The sequence below is a fragment of the Urocitellus parryii genome, chromosome 14 (assembly GCF_045843805.1).
Source record: "Urocitellus parryii isolate mUroPar1 chromosome 14, mUroPar1.hap1, whole genome shotgun sequence".
Lineage (NCBI taxonomy): Eukaryota > Metazoa > Chordata > Mammalia > Rodentia > Sciuridae > Urocitellus > Urocitellus parryii.
The window spans coordinates 16,308,456-16,330,259 of record NC_135544.1 but is presented as its reverse complement, the minus strand read 5'-3'; the positions used below and the strand labels follow the sequence as shown (position 1 = coordinate 16,330,259).

Below are 21,804 nucleotides of genomic sequence, written 5' to 3'. Positions count from 1 at the left end.
GATTTGGGACCCATCCTACAATATATACACTCTTGTATGTGCCAAGATTATCTCTGAGACAGAAGCCAGCCCTTGTTGACTGTATGAGAAGGAATGGTATCTAATGGAAAGAAAGAAGAATTTGAGGGAGAATTTCTCTAAAGTATTTCAGAGTATTGTATCTTTCCATGAGTATATGGAAATAAATTAAGCCCTAGAACAAGCAGGCAAATAACTGCCTATGTCTATAAATAAAATATAATTAAGAGGCCTAGGGAGGTAGCTCAGGTGTAGAGTACATGCTTACCATGTGTCAGGCCTTGATTTCAATCCCCAGCACCACAAAAAAGTTTAATTGAAATACAGACATGGCCATTAATTGACCTATGGTCTTTGGCTGCTTTTGTGCTATAACAGCAGAGATGAGCTGTAGCAACAGGAACATGATGGTGTGCAAAGCTCAAAACATTTCTGACCTGCCTCTTTAGGAAAAAAAAAAATGTTAACAAACCATGTATTCAGTTGCAAATAAATAAAAACGTTTCAAAATACACCTTATCCTTCAACCATTTGATTAAAATATCAATTACTTTTAAACTAAGTATATAAGCAATATAATTTCATTCAAAAGCCAGGTGTTTTCTGTTGAATCAAGCTTTTTGCAACATTTTTATGGAAATGTGATGAGAATAGTCACCGAAAAATGAAAATATAGGAGGATGAAAGACATTTTCAATCAGATAGCTAATTATATGTGAGAAACTGATGTGACTCCATTTTTAAAAATAAATAAACAACAGCAGCTTCTACCTCAAGGCCTGTCCTCAGGAAGGGGGAGTGACCCTTGAAAAAACCCATAGAGCCTTTCTAGGCACATACCCACCCTGCTGAGTTTTTTGTCAGCAAATAACAGGAGAGATCTGTGGCGCCAGGTGTCCCTGACTCAGTTAGGCTAGGTGAGGACCCATAGCAACCCCCTAGCAACACCAATCAACATGAGACAGGGAAAATACCTAGGATGCCAGATGTCCCCCCAATAGTTTATGGTGGTTGACAACATGTTGGGAAACCATATAGTTTAGCACGTACACCCCTTGTGGCCTAAACCAAATCTCCCTCTTGTACTAACCAATCACCCCTACCCAACATGTTCCCACCAGTGAATATTAAGAGTTGTTGTTTGACTTTCCCGCGGTATGGAATGATTTGCTGTGTGATGTTGTGACGCATAGAGTATCCCCCCAAAACCTATAAAATCTCACTGAACAAAGGACCAAGACTCACTCCCTCAGACCACTGCATCAGGAACGGTTGTGAGTCCAGGCTCGAGCTTGCAATAAAGACTCTTGTGTGCTTGCCTCGGATTCGGCTCCTGGAGGTCTACTGGGATCCCACGAATCTGGCATTACAGTATGTCCATGTCTGCTCCTTCTATTTCTGGGCTCCCTGGTTTGGTGAGAATATTTTCATAGGTGCTTTCAAGCAGAGAGCTCCTAAGCTTCCTCACTGAGAATTTTAAAGTTCTTTATGCTCAGAAACTAAGACTGAATTGTTCTCTGGGTAGCTAAATCTACATATGTAGATTCCTCTCCTTTGTCTCACTGTGCCTTTTTTTCTTATATTAAAAAAAAGCTCCCCAGATCCCTGGGTCCCCAGGGATGGATATTTGAAATGAACATTTCTATCTTCTTCAATATTTCCCTCACCAACTTGTCCCCAAAATTTTGGTGAAACATGACAAGTGGTAAATTCTATCCTGTTACCTCCCATGATTTCAGGCTTTTTTTTTGTTTGTTTGTTTTTTAACCCAGGGCTTTATGCATGCAAAACAAGCACTCTATCGACTATATCTCCAGCCCCATGATTTCCGTTTTAATGAGTAATTTCAGGAGCAAATATTTTGTCCTTGAGCAACATGACCCAAACTGGCAACAATCTCTAATGTGAAGGGGGCTCAACCGCTCATGGATAGCCAAGTCTGCCATTTAAATTTTTAGGAAAATCCCAGACAGTACCCAAAGACATTTTAAATCCTGGGATTTTTCTCTTCCTTTCTACTATAAACTTCACTACCTACAAATGCTTTGATGATAAGGGAGGAAAAAATTATTTGTATGGGAATCAAATATGATGACCTAGTGGGACCCACTAGGTCATTATATCAGGGTTCACAATGCAAATTTTATCTCTGGTGTTTGAGGCTAAAATACTCTTTTCATGGACCTGGAGTGGGTCATTTTGTGATACCAGATGGTATGAGGTTAGAAATTTTCTGCCATTTGGGGCTTGAATAATCCATTCAGTCCTTGGCTACTGATGATATGAGACAAAATTTAGAGGACAAAATTTTTCATCAATTATTTTGATTTGTTTGGAGAGCTCATATGGGTTTGGTTTTGGTTTGGGGGAAAAATGGCAGCATGATCTTCATATCTAAAAGTGATTTTAATTTAAAGCAACTGTTTTATATGACAATTGACTTAATAAGCTAAACTTGGATGGCTACAGCAACACATTTATCTGCATAACATAGGAAATTCTATTTTCCTGAGGAGTATTCATTTTTCAGTCATCAAATGGGGCAGTACTAAGGATTAAACCAACCGTGCTTTACCACTGAGCTACACCCCCAACCATTTTTGGTTTTTATTTCAGACAGGGTCTCACTAAATTGCTGAGGCTGGCTTCAAACTTGCAATCCTCCTGTGTCAGTTGGGATTATAGGAAGGCATACCATACCAGGTTGTGTTAATTCAGCATGCTTAAATTATGTATTTTTATTTTGATTAAAAATATTTTATCGTTCTCTCTCTGTTAAAAAAATGATTAATCTAGGTTTGTTTGCATGTCTCTGGCTTTGAGATCTAAATTTTCTACTTAGCCTCAATTATAAATGCAAATTTAAGATTACAGACTGGTTAAGGCTATATTAGATAACAGTCTGGCTTTTAAAACTGGCAAATGATAAATCTAAGCTTTGGGATTTTCTTATGTGCACTCTGATTATATGCCTATAAATTCTTTGCATGGTAACACGGTAACATATTGTATAGATAAGTAAGCACATAATCTCTGAAATTATCCCAAATGACTTTTGATTTACATGACTTTAGTAAAATTTGTGAAAATAAGTTAATTTGAACTTTTTTGTAATAGCGATGTTGTCAGGATGGCCTTAGGCCTGAGCCTAAGCAACTCTGTTTTTAAAAACTCCCGTTTGAAACCTGCAGTCTCACCAGGCACGCCATTCTTCATTCCAGGACTGAAACAAGTCAAAGTAAATATAAGATGATTTTAAATGCTTATAACCTATGTTATTATTTCTGTTGCTTATTTTTTGAATGGCATCATAGTATAATGAGCTAAGAATTGGGGCCCCCGGGGGGTATTGTTGTTGTAAATTGATCATACATCCTAGCAGTAGTTTTGGAAATTAACTAATAATAGTCCATCTATTCCTTCATTCAGCAACCTAAATGTTATGTGCATTTCCAGAATTTTCATTTTCACATTCTTCAAACTGGGTCCAAGAGGAATTTTTTTATTTGTTCTTTTTAGTTATATGTAATAGTAAAGTCTATTTTGACATATTTGATGTTTACGTAGTTTTTAGACATTAGCTTTTAAAGCTAGTTTGCCTCATTAAGTCTATTTTCACAGCCCCTTGTTATAAAGCGTTCATGCTGGTATATAGACCCTAAATTTTTCATTTTTAAAAATAAAATTGATGTTAATTAGCCTTCAGTTAAAAACAGGCTCTTTTCAATTGTCTATAATCAGACATTAGTCCCTTTGCCAACCTAGAGTTAAAAATGAGGTCATATGGTATTCTAATCAGCAAGATGTTTCACTGCCTTTTAAAAATGTCCTTCAAAGCTGTTAAATGGATCTTGTGCTGTTAAAAGTCTAGGTGGCTTCATCTAAATGTTGTAGAACAGTTTTCATTTTAAAAAGAATTATTTATTTTGGCAGTAAATGTAGATCTATTTAATATATCAGCGTGCCTGTTTTTTTCTTTCAGGATTAGTATTATTTCTAATATCTTTATTTTCTCCATTTCTAACCACCTTAAAACATAGAATAATAAACTTTTGTATGTTTTCATTAGTGTTTAAATGCTAGAAGAATTTCGAATACTTTTTAAAATTTTTATTAGTGCTTTATTGTCATATACAACACTGGGATTTATTTTGACATAATCATATATGCATGGAATATGATTTGCTCCATTCAGTCCCCAGTACATCCTCTTTTCCTCCCCTCCCCCCTCCACCTGTTCCCCTTCCTCTACTGGCCTTCCTTCTACTGATTTATTGCTTTTTTAATTGGCACTTTATGGATATACGTAAAGATGAAATTCACTGTGGTATATTCATACATGCACATGGCATAACGGGGTCAATTTCATTCTGCAGTTCCTCCCTTTTCACCTCCCCCCTCCCTTCCCATTTATCCCCTTCTTCTACTTCACTGATTTCCCATACATTTTCATGAAATGCTCCATTTTCTCCTTATCTTGCTTTACTTTACACATGTGTGAGAAAGCATTCAACACTTGATTTTCTGAGTCTGGTTTGTTTCACTTAGCATGATATTCTCCAGTTTCATCCACTTACTGGCTAATCCCGTACTTTCATTCTTCTCTATGACTGAGAAAAACTCCATTGTGGATATACACCACATTTTCTTTATCCATTGATCTAGTCACAGGCATCTGTGCTGGTTCCATAACTTGACTATTGTGAATTGTGCTGCTATAAACATTGGTCTGGCTGTATCACTACAATATGATGATTTTAGTTCTTTGGGATAAATGCCAAGGAGTGGGATAGCTAGTTCACATGGTGGTTCCCTGTTGAGAGCCACAGCCAAAGGGGCCCCAGAAAACTTCCAGCTGCCAGCAAACTCCCAGCTGCCGGCTGATGATTGGCTCACAGTGGCCCCAGCAACATCTAGCTGATTGGCTCCTCTGTGGTGATGTTCATTGGGCTGTTTCCCTGCCCTTCAGACTGCCAGCTGATGATTGGCTCACAGCGGCCCCAGCAACATCTAGCTGATTGGCTCCTCTGCGGTCATGTTCATTGGGCTGTTTCCCTGCCCTTCAGACTACGGAACTGCTCATTGGGGGACTTCTTTGGCTCCGCCCACGCGACCTAGCCAATCGGCCTCAAGAGCAGGAGGATTGTGGGAGGTGGTTGTTGGTGTGTGGGAGAGGCTTGTGGAAGCCGGTGGTGGCAGTTGGGCTCTGAGGGTTTTTCCTGAGGAGCTGTTTTGTTTGGCGTTTGTAGTTTTAAAAATAAAGTTTGTTTCTTTTGACAAGTGGCTCCTGAATTGTGCCCAGCCAGACTGCAAAATTCCTATCTTCATCCCAGTGCCAGTGAAGATAATGTAAATTGTTAAGAAAATTGTTTTCTTTTAGTGCCTTCTGGAATGTTACACAATGTTTTCTTTAGCTATTATTGCCAGAATTTCTATCTTCATCCCAGTGCCAGTGAAGACAATGTAAATTGTTAAGAAAATTGTTTTCTTTTAGTACCTTCTAGAATGTTATATAATTTTTTCTTTAGCCATTATTGCCAGAATTCCTATCTTCATCCCTGTGCCGGTGAAGACAAAGATAAAACTAATCTACAATCTCTGCAATAGCCATCACTGAACCGCTTACAGAACTTGCCTAAACTATGTGTCACATGTATGCATTGTGAACTCACTTGTATGCATTGTGAACTATCTGTTGGTGCAGCGACTTGTGGTAGTGTTGGAGTATTTTTGCTGATGATGTCATCGGTGGTACAATTTTTCCAACAAGAGCTGTCAATTGGCTTGGTATATCTTCCTCTCTTCTGCTTGTCATGATCGTTCAGCTATTTGGGGGCCAACAGAGGTGAGGCAAAGAACCTCACCCCCCCCGCTGGTACCTCTCCACAGGTGTGGCTGTATACTGGACCGGTAGTCAATGACGGGTAAGATCCAATTACAATGGTACCAACCTAAGACAGGAGGCTGACGCCCTGAGGTCAGCTCATCCGAAGACGGGTAAGGACCATATGTAGTATTGGACAACCTAAGGCAGGCACGGTCCCTAAGCCACATGCTTGTTGTTTAAACAGAGAGGGGGAGATGTTGAGAGCCACAGCCAAAGGGGCCCCAGAAAACTTCCAGCTGCCAGCAAACTCCCAGCTGCCGGCTGATGATTGGCTCACAGTGGCCCCAGCAACATCTAGCTGATTGGCTCCTCTGTGGTGATGTTCATTGGGCTGTTTCCCTGCCCTTCAGACTGCCAGCTGATGATTGGCTCACAGCGGCCCCAGCAACATCTAGCTGATTGGCTCCTCTGCGGTCATGTTCATTGGGCTGTTTCCCTGCCCTTCAGACTACGGAACTGCTCATTGGGGGACTTCTTTGGCTCCGCCCACGCGACCTAGCCAATCGGCCTCAAGAGCAGGAGGATTGTGGGAGGTGGTTGTTGGTGTGTGGGAGAGGCTTGTGGAAGCCGGTGGTGGCAGTTGGGCTCTGAGGGTTTTTCCTGAGGAGCTGTTTTGTTTGGCGTTTGTAGTTTTAAAAATAAAGTTTGTTTCTTTTGACAAGTGGCTCCTGAATTGTGCCCAGCCAGACTGCGGCAGTTCCCTTCCTCTTTTAATGAATCTCCATGCTATTTATACTGCTTTCTAAATGGTTGTACTAATTGGCAGCTCTACCAACAATGTATGAATATACCTTTTCCCCCATATCCTCACCAGCATTTATTATTATTGGAATTCTTGATGATTGCCATTCTAACTGGAGTGAGATAAAATCTCAGAGTAGTTTTGATTTGCATTTCCCTTTTTGCTAGGGATGTTGAATATTTTTTCATGTATTTGTTGGCCATTTGTGGTTGTTTTTTTTTTTTTGAGAAATATGTGTTTAGTTCTTTTGCCCATTTATTGACTGGGTTATTTGGCATTTTTTAGCATTAAGCTTTTTGAGTTCTTTATATTTTCTGAATATCAACCCCTGTCACAGGAGTAGCTGGCAAATATTTTCTCCCATTCTGTAGACTTTCTCTTCACGCTCTTGATTGCTTCAATCCATGTGCATAAGTTTATTGAGTAATGCTCTTTTTACTCTGTATTGATTTGACTGTTCTGGGTCATTTATTTCTCCAAACGAGTATTAAGACTATTCTGGTTCTGGGAAGAATGTCATTGATATTTTAAGGGGAATTGCATTGAATCTGTATAATGCTAAAAGCAGTATGGCCATTTTGATAATATTAATTCTGCCTATCCAAGAACATGAACATGGGAGGTCTTTCCCTTGTAAATCCTTCTTCAAATCATTTGGTGATCTATAGTTTTCATTGTAGAGGACTTTCACCACCTTGGTTAGATTTTTTCCTGAAGGATTTTGTTTTTGTTGTTGTTGTTATTTTTAGATTATTGTGAATGAGATCATGTCCCTGATTTCTAGCTTAGCATATTAATTGTTGGAGTATAGAAAATGATGTATTTTTGTATGTTGATCTTGTATCCTGCTACTTTAATAATTTGTTTGAAGTCTTTGGGTGGAATTTTTTGGGGGATGGATCTTCCAGATATAGGATTATGTCATCAGCAAACAGATAATTTGACCTCTTTTTAAATTTTTATTCCTTTAATTTTCTTCCCTTTTTTAAAAAATTTTTTTAGTTGTCAATGGATCTTTGTTTTATTCATTTATATGCGGTGCTGAGAATCAAATCCAGTGCCTCACATATACTAGGCAAGCACTCCACCACTGAGCCACAACCTCAGCCCTAATTTTCTTCTTTCCCTCCCTCCCCCTGACCCTCTTCTATTTTAATGGTCTCCCGTCTATTTTTTTTATTTGTTCTAGTTGGTTTTACATGACAGTAGAATGCATTTTGATACATTGTACACAAATGGAGCACAACTTCTCATTCTTCTGGTTGTACATGGTGCAGAGTCACTCCAGTAGTGTAATCATACACTAATTTGCTTTATTGCTTTGGCTAGAGATTCAAGAACTCTATTGAATAGGACTGTTGAAAGTGGACATCCTTGTTTTCTTCCTAATTTTAGAGGAAATGCTTTCAGTTTTTCTTCAAAAACAGTGTAATGTTGACTTTTGGCTTGTCACATAGTCTTTATAATGTTGAGATAAGTTCTTTCTATCACTAGTTTATCCAGTTTGGTTTTTTTTTTCACTTTCTTAATTTTTTTTATTTGCACATTATAATTATACATAATGGCGGGATTTGTTATAATATATTCATACTTGCACACAATAAAACAGTACAATTTGCTCAATTTCATTCCCCAGAACTTCCCCTTTCCCTTCCCTCTCTCCCCCTGACCCTCTTCTATTTTAATGGTCTCCCGTCTATTTTTTTTTTATTTGTTCTAGTTAGTTTTACATGACAGTAGAATGCATTTTGATACATTATACACAAATAGAGCACAACTTCTCATTCTTCTGGTTGTACATGGTGCAGAGTCGTTCCAGTAGTGTAAGCATACATGTAACATAGGGTAATAATGTCTGTCTCATCCTACCGTCCTTCCCATACCCACAACCACACACCCCCCTCACTCCCTCTGCATAATCCCAAATTTCTTCATTCTTCCCTACCCACCCACCCCCGACTATGGATCAGCATCTGCTTATCAGAGAGAACATTTGGCTTTTGGCTTTTTAGGGGATTGGCTTACTTCACTTAGCATGATATTCTCCAACTCCGTCCATTTACCTGCAAATGCCATGATTTTATTCTCTTTTAATGCTGAGTAATATTCCATTGTGTGTGTGTATGCGTGTGTGTGTGTGTGTGTGTGTGTGTGTGGTGTGTGTGTGTGTGTGTATATATATATATATATATATATATATATATATCACAGTTTCTTTATCAATTCATCTAATGAAAGGCATCTAAGTTGTTTCCACAGTTTAGCTATTGTGAATTGAGCAGCTATAAACAATTGATGTGGCTGTTGCTTTACTATATAGTATGCTGATTTTAAGTCCTTTAGATGTAGACCAAGGAATGGGATAGCTGAGTCAAATAGTGGTTTCATTCCAAGTTTTCTAAGGAATCTTCATACTTCTTTCCAGATTGATTGTGCTAACTTGCAGTCCCACCAGCAATGAATGAGTGTGTCTTTTCCCCCAGATCCTCACCAACATTTATTGTTGTCTGTTCTTGATAACTGCCATTCTGACTGGTATGAGATGAAATTTTAGAGTAGTTTTGATTTGCATTTACCCAGTGTTTTTAACATAAACTGGTGCTGAATCTCATTAAAGGCATTTTCTGCATCTGTTAAGATTATCACATGATCCCTGTCTTAATTTTATTTATGTGATGGATTACATTTATTGATTTGCATATGTTGAGCCAATCTTGTATCCCTAGGATGAAACCTGATTGATAATGGTGTACTATCTTCTTACTGTGTTTTTGAATGCAGTTTACTATTATTTTATTAAGAATTTTTGTGTCTGTTCATCATGGATATTGGTCTGTAGTTTTCTTGATGTGTCTTTGCCTGCTTTTCATATCAGGGTGCTATCAACTTCATAAAATTAATTTGGGAGTGTTCCTTCCTTTTCTGATAGAATAATTTGAAGAGGATTGGTATTCGTTCTTCTTTACAGGTCTGGTAGAATTCAGCTGAGAATTTGTCTGGTCCTGGGCTTTTCTTTGTTGGTAGGCTTTGAATTGCTGCTTCAATCTCATTGCTTGATATTGGTCTATTTAAATTTTCTTTACCTTCATAGTCAAATTGGGTAGGTTGTATGTGTCTAGAAATTTGTCAATAACTTTGAGATTTTCCAATTTATTGGATTATACATTTCAAAATAGTTTCTAATGTTCCTTTTAATTTCAGTGATGTCTATGATGGTAGCTTGTTTTCATCTCTAATTCCATCCTTTTGGGCCTTCTCTTTCTTTTGATTAGTTGGCTAAGGGTTTGTCAATCATGTTTATCTTTCAAAGAGCTCACACTTTATTACACTGATCCTTTGTATTTTTTTATTCTCAATTGCATTAATTTCAGATCTGATCATAATTATTTCCTATCTTCTACTGATTTTGATATTTGTTCTTCCTTTTCTAGGGCCGTGAGGTATAACATTAAATTATTTGGGATTTTTTTTGTGTGTGTGTATGTGTGTGTGTGTGTGTGTGTTTTAATGTAGGCATTCAATGCTATAAGCTTTTTTCTCAGAATTGTCTAAATACTGTCCCGGAGATTTTGATACATTGTTTTTCTGTTTTCAATTGTTTCTAAGAATTTTTTTTATTTCTCCCCTGATTACTTCTATGATCCATTCCTCATTGGAGTGTTTTATTTAATCTCCAGGCATCAAAATGGTTTCTGCCAGGCTGGGTAGGGCATGTTTGCATTCCCAGCAGCTATGGAGGCTAAGACAGGAGGATCTCTTATTCAAAGCCAGCCTCAGCAAAAACGAGGTGCTAAGTAACTCAGTGAGACCCTGTCTCTAAATAAAATACAGAATAGAGCTAGAGATGTGACTCAGCACCCCTGAGTTCAATCCCCAGTACCCACCCTGCAAAAAAGATAGTTTATTTTTTATCTTGTTAATGGTTTCTAATTTCGTTCCATTATGATCTAACAAAGTTTTGAGGAATTATCTCTATGTATTCTTTTTTTTTTTTTTTAAGAAATAAGAAAAATTCTTAGGTGGCTGGGGTTGTGGCTCAGCGGTAGATCCCTCACCTCGCACAAGCGAGACCCTGGGTTCAATCCTCAGCACCACATAAAAATAAAACAAGTGAAATTAAAAAGAAAAGAAAAATTCTTAGAAACAACTGAATAGAAAAACAATGTATCAAAATCTCTGGAACAGTGTTAAGACAATTCTGAGAAAAAAGCATTGAATGCCTACATTAAAACACACACACACACACACACACACAAAAAAAAAAAAACAATTCCCAAATAACTTAATGTTATACCTCAAGGCCCTAGAAAAAGAAGAACAAATACTAAAATCAGTAGAAGACAGGAAATAATTATGATCAGATCTCAATATGTATTTTCTAAGACTTGTTTTGTACTATTGTACTAAAATATGGTCTATTTTAGAAAAGGTTCCATGTGCAGCTGAGAAGAAAGTGAATTTAGTTGTTTCTATAGATGTCTGTTAGTTGGGCACAATGGCACACGCTTGTAATCCCAACAAGTCTGACAGCCTCAGCAATTTAGGAGGCCATAAACAACTTAGCAAGACCCTGTCTCAAAATAAAAAATTAAGAGTTGGGGGATGTAGCTCAGTGATACAGTGCTCCTGCATTCAAGTAACTTTATAGAGTGTGTTGTGTGGGTGTATGTGTGTGTGTGTTATGTCCATTTGATTAATAGTATTGTATTTTTTTTTAGTTCTGAAGAGTCCTTAGTTGTTTATTTTTAATTGATTCACTATCTATTGGTGGATAACAGTGTTGAAATGATCCAGCATTGTTTTATTGGTATTTGTTATATGTTTTATATTGAGTAGGGTTTGTTTATGTATGTATGTGTTTGGAGAATAAATATTTACAATCATTATATCTTGTTGGATGATTCTCTTAACCAGTATAAAGTGAACTTCTTCATCTCTTCTGATTAATTTGGGCTTGAAGTCTACTTTGTCAGATATGAGAGTACCTACTCCTGCTTGCTTTCTGTCTCCATATGTGCAGTATCTTTTTCCATCCTTTCACCTTCAGCCTGTGGATGTCTTTGACTCTTTTTTTTTTTTTTTTTTTAGGATGCAAAGTATTTTATTCTTAAACATCTAAAATTTGAAGACAAGATGCCTAGGTTAAATAATGAGGTTCCCAAAGCTGAGTGTGCTCACTTGGAGCTCCATTTTTCTGCTTGAAATACAAAAACAACCCCCAAAGCTCCCTCCCAGGTGGAACACAAGTGCCCCATGGCCTGTGACTAGGTGAGCTCACGAGTCTCAGTTGGCGACATCCCTTTTTCTCCTTGGCAAGGGCTTGGAACGCTAGACTCAGGGTCCTGGTCTACTCTGCCGACCCGCTCCCGAACGTCTCCTGGGAGGCGTACACCCTGTACAGGAAGCCGAGCTCGTCCTTCTCCCTCTCATACACCTCCACACCGGCGTGGACACGCTCACCATGCTGTGGCCGTTCACCACGAGGAAGAAGGCCTGGTTTGCGTTGAGCTGCAGGCGCCTCCTGATTATCTTGATGAGCTCGCTCATGTTGACGTGGTCGGGCACGAGGAACTTGGTCTTGTCCAGCACAGGCAGCTGCTTCTCACCCTTGTATCTTTCTATTATCACCGGGATCTTGGTGGGATGCTGCTCGCGGATGAGTCGCACGTCTTCTACTCTTTGTTCGAAGGTGCGGCGCAGCTTGAAGGTCTTGACGGCATGATGCTGGAGGTCCGGGCTGCGGGTCCGACTCTGGCGACGGCGACTTCCCTTGTGTCTCTGTCTTTGACTCTTGTAAACGACATATAGTTGAGAATTATTTTATGTCTTTTTATTGGAGAGTTTAAACCATTCATATTCAGTGTTATTACAGAGAGGTGATTTTATTTCTAATGCTTACTTTATTTCTAATGCTTTATTTTGATTTATTTCTAATGCTTAATTCAGACTCAATTCTCCTTTAATTCACTATTCTGTGAGATTTATCCATACATTGGCTCTGATATTTGTATTTCATTTATTCTGTATGAAATACTTGAGTATGTTTTATAGTGCTGGTTTAGTGATTATGAATAATTTTAGTGTCTGCATGTCATGGAATATTTTTTATTTCACTTCAACTCTGAAGAATAGATTTCATGGATATAGTAATCCTGGTTGGCACCCATTTTCTTTCAGGGCTTGGAACATATTATTTTAAGTTCTCCTATCTTTTAGGGTCTGGGTTGATAAATCAGTAAAACTTTTAATTGACTTACCTCTAAGTGTGACCACCTGTTTTTTTTGTTTGTGTGTGTGTGTGTGTGTGTGTGTGGTTTTAAAATTCTACCCTTATTATGTACATTAGGCATTTTTATTACAATGTGTCTTAGAATCTTTTTTGATCTTGTTTATTTGGGATTCTAAATACCTCTTGTATTTGGATTTGCATCTAATTCCTAAGGTTTTGATTTTTTTCTGATTATTATTTCATTGAAAAGCCTTAACATTTCTTTAGTTTGCATTTTGGTGACTTCTATACCATGATTCTTAGACTTAGTGTCTTAATGTTGTTCCAGCTTACTTGAATATTCAGTCATGGTCTTTTAATTTCTTTATTGTTGAATTTATTTTTAAGATTATGTACTTTGTTAATACTGGGCATGGTGGCACATGCCTGTAATCCCAGCAGCTTGGGAAGCCGAGGCAAGAAGATCGTGGGTTTAAAACCAGCCTCAGCAATTTAGCAAGGCCCTAAGCAACTCAATGAGACCCTGTCTCTACATAAAATACAAAAAAGCCCGGGGATGTGGGTAGTGGTTAAGTGCCCCTTAATTGAATTCCTGGTACCAAAAAATAAAAATATATGCTTTGTCTTCAAGACTTGAAAATCTGTCTTCTATGTAATTTAATCTATTGATGATGCTTTCAACTGTTTTGAATTTGATTTATTGAGTCTTTCACTTCCGGTATTCGTTTTGTTCTTTTCATGATCTCTTTATTGAATGATTCCCACATTTTCTCTCTTAGTTCATTCCTTATATTCTTTTAGTTAATTGAACATTTTAGCTATGAACTTTCTAATTTTTTTTAACTTTAAATGTTAAAAAAAAGTAAATAAATAATGTGACAGCTTAAATGTAGAGAGGAAGAAATTAAGGGGGAAAAGGTCCAGGAAGATATAATTAGGAGATGGGGCGGTTTCTAGCCGAGCTGGAATAAGTGGAGTGGGTAAAAGGAGTTGGGGGAAACCACATCCCAAATGTATTGGAAAGGCATGCTGAGATCAGCTGAACATGGGTCATGCATGCCAGGGAAAGATATTTCCATTTTTATAGAAGTTGTTTAAAGAGGTTGATTTTTGACCCCTTCAGTTTTACAAAATTGAGTCTGGTAGCAACAGGTAGGTGACTTTGGAGAAGAAGAGACTGAGAAAAGAAAGCCAGCTGAAAAATGATGATGAATCTGGAGTGGAGTGGAGGTAGTGACCATGAGAAAGAAGCAGTTACCGGGAGAAAATGAAGAGGACTGGCAATGTATGAAATATGAAAGAAGTCAGGAGAGCGGAGGTAAGGTGGGTGACAAGGTGGAGCAGTTTTATAACTAGAGACAGACTGATCCAGTCACAGAACTAGGAAAATATGAAGAGGAAATAGCTTGTATTTGTGGAGAGGGAGGAGGGGAGAGGCGAGACTGAGATGCTTGCATACCTCTAGCAGGAGGGGGCCAGCAGGCAGTTAGGAGAGGGTGTGGGAGTCCAGGCCAGAAGGCAGAGCTGGGAACATAGACTAGAAGGCTGTTTGTGAAATGGCAATAGTTGAAAAAACGGAGTAAACGGAGATGGATTCCTCTCACCACAGATGTGGTCTAAAGGAAAATTCCATCCCTAATGTTTCCCTTAAGTATATAATTCTTCAGAAAATTCTAAGTATAATGATGTATCGTGTGATAAAGGCTCTTTCTCCATGTGTTCTCCTACCTTCATTCCCAAGAAATTGTTTCTTCAGTTCTGTGATCTTGAGCAGGAAAGCTGTCTTCATGGTGAAAGATCATTTGAAAAAGACATACTCTAATGATAGTTTTTAAAAATATTTTTATTCTTATTTCTTTTGAGGCATTTTCTGTAACAAAATTGTTGTTCTGAAGATTTCAGAAAAGCTATTGATGTACCCTACCTCATCATAGATTAGGTAAACAAAGCCCTGATAGCCCAAGGGACTTGCCCAGTGTCTTATACAGCAGGAAGGGACAGCTGGACTCACAGTGAAGGCAGTGTGCATTTCTTTCTTCCACAGGTACATTCCTGATACTTAGGTACACGTGGTAAAAATGGGAGTTCATAACCCACTCGAATCAAATGTATGAAATATGATATGTCAAGAGCATTGTAATGTTTTGAGCAACCAATAAAAAAAAAAAAGATACTCAGGTAGGTAACAGGAGATGATAGGTAGGGAGATAGAAGGATAGATGCTAAGTACATAGGTAAATAGGAAACTAAACAGGTAGATAATCAAGATGGTTGGGAATAATACATTTATATTTTAATTTATTTTTTAAATGGGGGAAAAAGAGAAAATGGCTTCTGATAGGTATTTTTTGACTCATCAAAGCCTTGATAATCTGAAAAAAAAAAAAAAACTTACTTTGGCTTTCCTAAAACATTAAATTGAACCAAATCAAAAAATTGAGAAAACATTATGACACATCCATTCAATAAAGTTTATACTCTATCATGTCAGAAATCATGATTTTTGTTGTTGTTGGCATGCATGTACACATGCAGAAGCAATTTTCAGGGGGAAAAAAAGTCAGTAGGAATCAAACCTTAGATTGTTACTTTTGTTTGTTTGTTTTGCAGTGATGGGGATCAAACCCAGGACCTCACCTAACAAATGCTAGACAAGCACCACTGAACCACATCCCCAGCCCTCAAACCTTAGACTGTTTTATGCATCATAAACGCAAAATACCCATAATAAATCCCTTTTGGAAAGTTAAGTGAGATTTCCTTACAATGAAGTTCCAAATGCATTCATTTATGTAGAAGATGGAGAAAAGATAGACCATACCATTCCAAATATATGTCACAAATATACAGAGTTCTGATGACCCATGTCAGAGTAAACCAGCTTGAGCTCCTTCTCCCAAAATCTGGAAATACATCCCACTGTTTTTATAAGTGATGATTCCCCTCAATATAGGTTCTTTCAATACTTTACCTAGGCCCACTAGAGTCTTCCAACAACACACTTGAGTGGGAGCTATCAGATTTTCCAAAAAATCTTCTTTTTATAGAGAATGTAGGCAATGAGCACCCAGAGAGCAGTGGCGACTATGTTCTGAGTTAGATGTTCTTTGTGTGACTGATTATCTTTCAGCTTCCACTGAAAGGGGAAGTAGTCCTCAAACACCTCGTGGCCAACATATACCAGAATAGAATTCATTCCTTAAGGAGAGACACAGAAAATAAGTTTCTTCCTGAATCACATTGGATCATCTATTTAATTTCTGAATTGAGTTCATTAAAAAAAAAAAAATCATGCACTTGTATTACTGACTGCTGTTGAGAATAAGTGATGCATGTTTGAAATATTAGATGTAAACTGTATCTTTAATTTACTAGAAAATATTCATTTTATGATAAATTCTTTTTTCTATTTTTTTTTTTGTGTGTGTGTGGGGGGATTGAATCCAGGACACTGCATGTGCTAAGCACACGTTCTACCATTGAGCAATACCCTTAAGCCCAACAATGAATTCTTGAATATTAAATATGAAAGGAAAATTACAACATTAACTTTTTTTAGACAGAAAACTTGAGGTACAAAGAATGTAACTATTACTAAAATCAAAAAAGCTAAAATGAGTCATTGAAGGAATCGTAGAACTGCACCTAAATTATTTCATCCCTCTCTTGATATTTCTTAAAATGCCTAATCTTAGAGGTAGTACATGTGTGTTAAGAAAGTCTCATTTCTTTTTTTTTTTTTTTCTTTTTTTTTTTTATTGGTCGTTCATAACATTACATAGTTCTTAATACATCATATTACACGGTTTGATTCAAGTGGATTATGAACTCCCGCTTTTACCCCGTATACAAATTGCTGTATCACATCAGTTACCATTCCATTGATTGACATATTGCCTTTCTAGTGTCTGATGTATTCTGCTGTCTGTCCTATTGTCTACTATCCCCCCTCCCCTCCCCTCCCCTCCCCTCCCCTTTTCTCTCTCTACCCCTTCTACTGTAAATCATGTCTTCCATTTGTATTCTCTTGACTTACCCCTCCTTACCTCTTATATGACATTTTGTATAACCCTGAGGATCGCCTTCCATTTCCATGCAATTTCCCTTCTCACTCCCTTTCCCTCCCACCTCTCATCCCTGTTTACTGTAAATATTCTTCTCAAGCTCTTCGTCCCTACCCTGTCCTTGTTTACACCCCTTATATCAAAGGAGTCATTTGGTATTTGTTTTTTAAAAATTGACTAGCTTCACTTAGCATAATCTGCTCTAATGCCATCCATTTCCCTCCAAATTCTATAATTTTGTCATTTTTTAATGCAGAGTAATACTCCATAGTGTATAAATGCCACATTTTTTTTATCCATTCATCTATTGAAGGGCATCTAGGCTGGTTCCACAGTCTTGCTATCGTGAATTGAGCTGCTATGAACATCGATGTAGCAGTGTCCCTGTAGCATGCTCTTGTTAGGGCTTTAGGGAATAGACCGAGAAGGGGAATAGCTGGGTCAGATGGTGGTTCCATTCCCAGCTTTCCGAGAAATCTCCATACTGCTTTCCAATTTGCAGTCCCACCAGCAATGAACAAGAGTGCCCTTTTCCCCGCATCCTCTCCAGCACTTATTGTTGTTTGACTTCCTAATGGCTGCCAGTCTTACTGGAGTGAGATGGTATCTTAGGGTAGTTTTGATTTGCATTTCTCTGACTGCTAGCGATGGTGAGCATTTTTTCATGTACTTGTTGATTGATTGTATGTCCTCCTCTGAGAAGTGTCTGTTCAGGTCCTTGGCCCATTTATTGATTGAGTTATTTGTTATCTTATTGTCTAATTTTTTGAGTTCTTTGTATATTCTGGTTATTAGGGCTCTATCTGAAGTGTGTGGAGTAAAGATTTGTTCCCAGGATGTAGGCTCCCTATTTATCTCTCTTATTGTTTCTTTTGCTGAGAAAAAACTTTTTAGTTTGAGTAAGTCCCATTTGTTGATTCTATTTGTTAACTCTAGCGCTATGGGTGTCCTATTGAGGAATTTGGAGCCCGATCCCACAACGTGTAGATCATAACCAACTTTTTCTTCTATCAGATGCCGTGTCTCTGATTTAATATCAAGCTCCTTGATCCATTTTGAGTTAACTTTTGTGCACGGCGAGAGATAGGGATTCAGATTCATTTTGGTGCAAATGGATTTCCAGTTTTCCCAGCACCATTTGTTGAAGATGCTATCCTTCCTCCATTGCATGCTTTTAGCCCCTTTATCAAAAATAAGATAGTTGTAGTTTTGTGGATTGGTTACTGTGTCCTCTATTCTGTACCATTGGTCCACCCGCCTGTTTTGGTACCAGTACCATGCTGTTTTTGTTACTATTGCTCTGTAGTATAGTTTGAAGTCTGGTATCGCTATACCGCCTGATTCACACTTCCTGCTTAGTATTGTTTTTGCTATTCTGGGTCTTTTATTATTCCATATGAATTTCATGATTCTTTTATCTATTTCTACAAGATATGCTGTTGGGATTTTGATTGGCATTGCATTGAACTTATAGAGAACTTTTGGTAATATCGCCATTTTGATGATGTTAGTTCTGCCTATCCATGAGCAGGGTATGTTTTTCCATCTTCTAAGGTCTTCTTCTATGTCTTTCTTTAGGGTTCTGTAATTTTCATTGTATAAATCTTTCACCTCTTTTGTTAGGTTGATTCCCAAGTATTTTATTTTTTGGGGGGATATTGTGAATGGAGTAGTTGTCCTCATTTCTGTTTCAGAGGATTTGTCGCTGATATACAGGAATGCCTTTGATTTATGCGTGTTGATCTTATATCCTGCCACTTTGCTGAATTCATTTATTAGCTCTAATAGCTTCTTTGTAGACCCTTTTGGGTCTGCTAGGTATAGAATCATATCATCTGCAAATAGTGATAATTTAAGTTCTTCTTTTCCTATTTTTATGCCTTTAATTTCTTTTGACTGTCTAATTGCTCTGGCCAGTGTTTCGAGGACTATGTTGAACAGAAGTGGTGAGAGAGGGCATCCCTGTCTTGTACCAGATCTTAGAGGGAATGCCTTCAATTTTTCTCCATTCAGAATGATGCTGGCCTGTGGCTTATCATAGATTGCTTTTACAATGTTGAGGTATGATCCTGTTATCCCTAATTTTTCTAGCGTTTTGAACATAAAGGGATGCTGTACTTTGTCGAATGCTTTTTCTGCATCTATTGAGATGATCATATGGTTCTTATTTTTAAGTCTATTGATGTGGTGAATAACATTTATTGATTTCCGTATATTAAACCAGCCTTGCATCCCAGGGATGAATCCTACTTGATCATGATGTATAATTTTTTTGATATGTCTTTGAATCCGATTCGCCAGAATTTTATTGAGGATTTTTGCGTCAAGGTTCATTAGAGATATTGGTCTGTAGTTTTCCTTCTTTGATGTGTCTTTGTCTGGTTTCGGAATCAGGGTGATGTTGGCCTCATAGAATGAATTTGGAAGTTCTCCCTCTTTTTCTATTTCCTGAAATAGCTTGAAAAGTATTGGTGTTAGTTTCTCTTTAAAGGTTTTGTAAAACTCTGCTGTATACCCATCCGGTCCTGGGCTTTTCTTAGTTGGTAGTCTTTTGATGGTTTCTTCTATTTCCCCTATTGTTATTGGTCTGTTTAGGTTGTCTATATCCTCCTGGCTCAATCTGGGCAGATCATAGGACTCAAGGAATTTATCTATGCCTTCACTATCTTCTATTTTATTGGAGTATAAGGATTCAAAGTAATTTCTGATTATCTTCTGTATTTCTGAAGTGTCTGTTGTGATATTGCCTTTTTCATCCCGTATGCTAGTAATTTGGGTTCTCTCTCTTCTTCTCTTCGTTAGCGTGGCTAAGGGTCTGTCAATTTTATTTATTTTTTCAAAGAACCAGCTTTTAGTTTTGTCAATTTTTTCAATTGTTTCTTTTGTTTCAATTTCATTAATTTCAGCTCTGATTTTAATTATTTCTTGCCTTCTACTTCTTTTGCTGTTGTTTTGCTCTTCTTTTTCTAGGATTTTGAGATGAAGTATGAGATCATTTATTTGTTGGTTTTTTCTTTTTTTGAGGAATGAACTCCAAGCAATGAATTTTCCTCTTAGAACTGCTTTCAATGTGTCCCATAGATTCCGATATGTTGTGTCTGTGTTTTCATTTAACTCTAGGAATTTTTTAATTTCCTCCTTGATGTCTTCTAAAACCCATTGATCACTCAGCAACCTATTGTTCATTCTCCAGGTGATGCTTGCTTTTTCCTTTCTTCTTTTATCATTGATTTTCAGTTTCATTCCATTATGATCAGACAAGATGCATGGTATTATCTCTACCCCTTTGTATTGTCTAAGAGTTGCCCTGTGACATAGTATATGGTCTATTTTTGAGAAGGTTCCATGTGCTGCTGAGAAAAAAGTGTAGCTACTTGATGTTGGGTGGTATAGTCTATATATGTCAATTAAGTCTAGGTTGTTAATTGTGTTATTGAGTTCTATAGTTTCCTTATTTAACTTTTGTTTGGAAGATCTGTCCAGTGGTGAGAGAGGTGTGTTGAAGTCTCCCATGATTATTGTATGGTGGTCTATTAGACTCTTGAACTTGAGAAGAGTTTGCTTGATGAATACAGCTGCACCATTATTTGGGGCATATATATTTATGATTGTTATGTCTTGTTGGTGTATGGTTCCCTTGAGCAGTATGAAGTGTCCTTCTATATCCCTTTTGATTAGCTTTGGCTTGAAATCTATTTTATTAGATATGAGTATGGACACTCCTGCTTGTTTCCGCGGTCCATATGAGTGATATGATTTTTCCCAACCTTTCACCTTCAGTCTATGTATATCTTTTCCTATCAAATGCGTCTCCTGTAGACAGCATATTGTTGGGTCTTGTTTTTTGATCCATTCTACTAGCCTGTGTCTCTTAATTGGTGAGTTTAAGCCATTAACATTTAGGGTTATTATTGAGATATGGTTTGTTCTTCTATCCATATTTGTTTATTGATGTTACTAAACCTGATTTGTTATCCTCTTTGACTACTTTCCCCCCTTTACTGTCCTACCTCCCATTGTTGGTTTTCAATGTTGTTTTCCATTTCCTCTTCCTGTAATGTTTTGCCAAGGATTTTTTGAAGAGATGGTTTTCTAGCTGCGAATTCTTTTAACTTTTGTTTATTGTGGAAGGTTTTAATTTCATCTTCTAACCTGAAGCTTAATTTCGCCGGATACACGATTCTTGGTTGGAGCCCATTGTCTTTCAGTGTTTGAAATATGTTATTCCAGGATCTTCTAGCTTTCAGAGTCTGTGTTGAGAGATCAGCTGTTATCCTGATTGGTTTACCCCTAAATGTAATCTGCTTTCTTTCTCTTGCAGCTTTTAAAATTCTCTCCTTATTCTGTATGTTGGACATCTTCATTATAATGTGTCTAGGTGTGGATCTCTTATGATTTTGCACATTCGGCGTCCTGTAGGCTTCTAGGATTTGGGATTCTGTCTCAATCTTCAATTCTGGGAAGTTTTCTCGTATTATTTCACTGAATAGACTGTTTATTCCTTTGGAATGGAGCTCTGTGCCTTCCTGTATCCCAATGACTCTTAAATTTGGTCTTTTGATATTGTCCCATAATTCTTGGATGTTCTGCTCATGGTTTCTTAGCAGACTTGCTGAGCTGTCTATGTTCTTTTCCAGTTGAAATACTTTGTCTTCATTGTCTGATGTTCTCTCTTCTAAGTGATCTACTCTGCTGGTAGTATTCTCAATTGAGTTTTTAAGTTGGTTTATTGTTTCTTGCATTTCTAGAATTTCAATTTGTTTGTTTTTTATTACCTCTATCTCCCTGTGAAATTGATCTTTTACTTCCTGGATTTGTTTGTCAATGTGATCTTTCATTGTCTGATTTTGCTGTCTCATGTCTT

General features: G+C 37.5%; 1 protein-coding gene and 1 pseudogene across 3 annotated transcripts in view; both read right to left on the bottom strand.

Moving 5' to 3' along the window:
• Positions 1 to 11,737: 11,737 nt before the first annotated feature.
• Positions 11,738 to 14,926, bottom strand: LOC144250235 (microtubule-associated protein 1 light chain 3 beta pseudogene; annotated as a pseudogene).
• The window catches only part of Hgsnat (heparan-alpha-glucosaminide N-acetyltransferase), a 46,353-nt gene continuing 39,250 nt past the window's right edge, over positions 14,702 to 21,804 (bottom strand). For 2 of the 3 annotated variants that reach the window (XM_026380282.2, XM_026380284.2), the window contains exon 18: positions 14,702 to 16,074. In XM_026380282.2, the coding sequence (XP_026236067.1) occupies positions 15,893 to 16,074 (182 nt within the window). In that variant the 3' untranslated portion in view covers positions 14,702 to 15,892. The remainder of the gene's footprint in view (positions 16,075 to 21,804) is intronic. The other variant, XM_026380283.2, reaches the window with a different exon arrangement.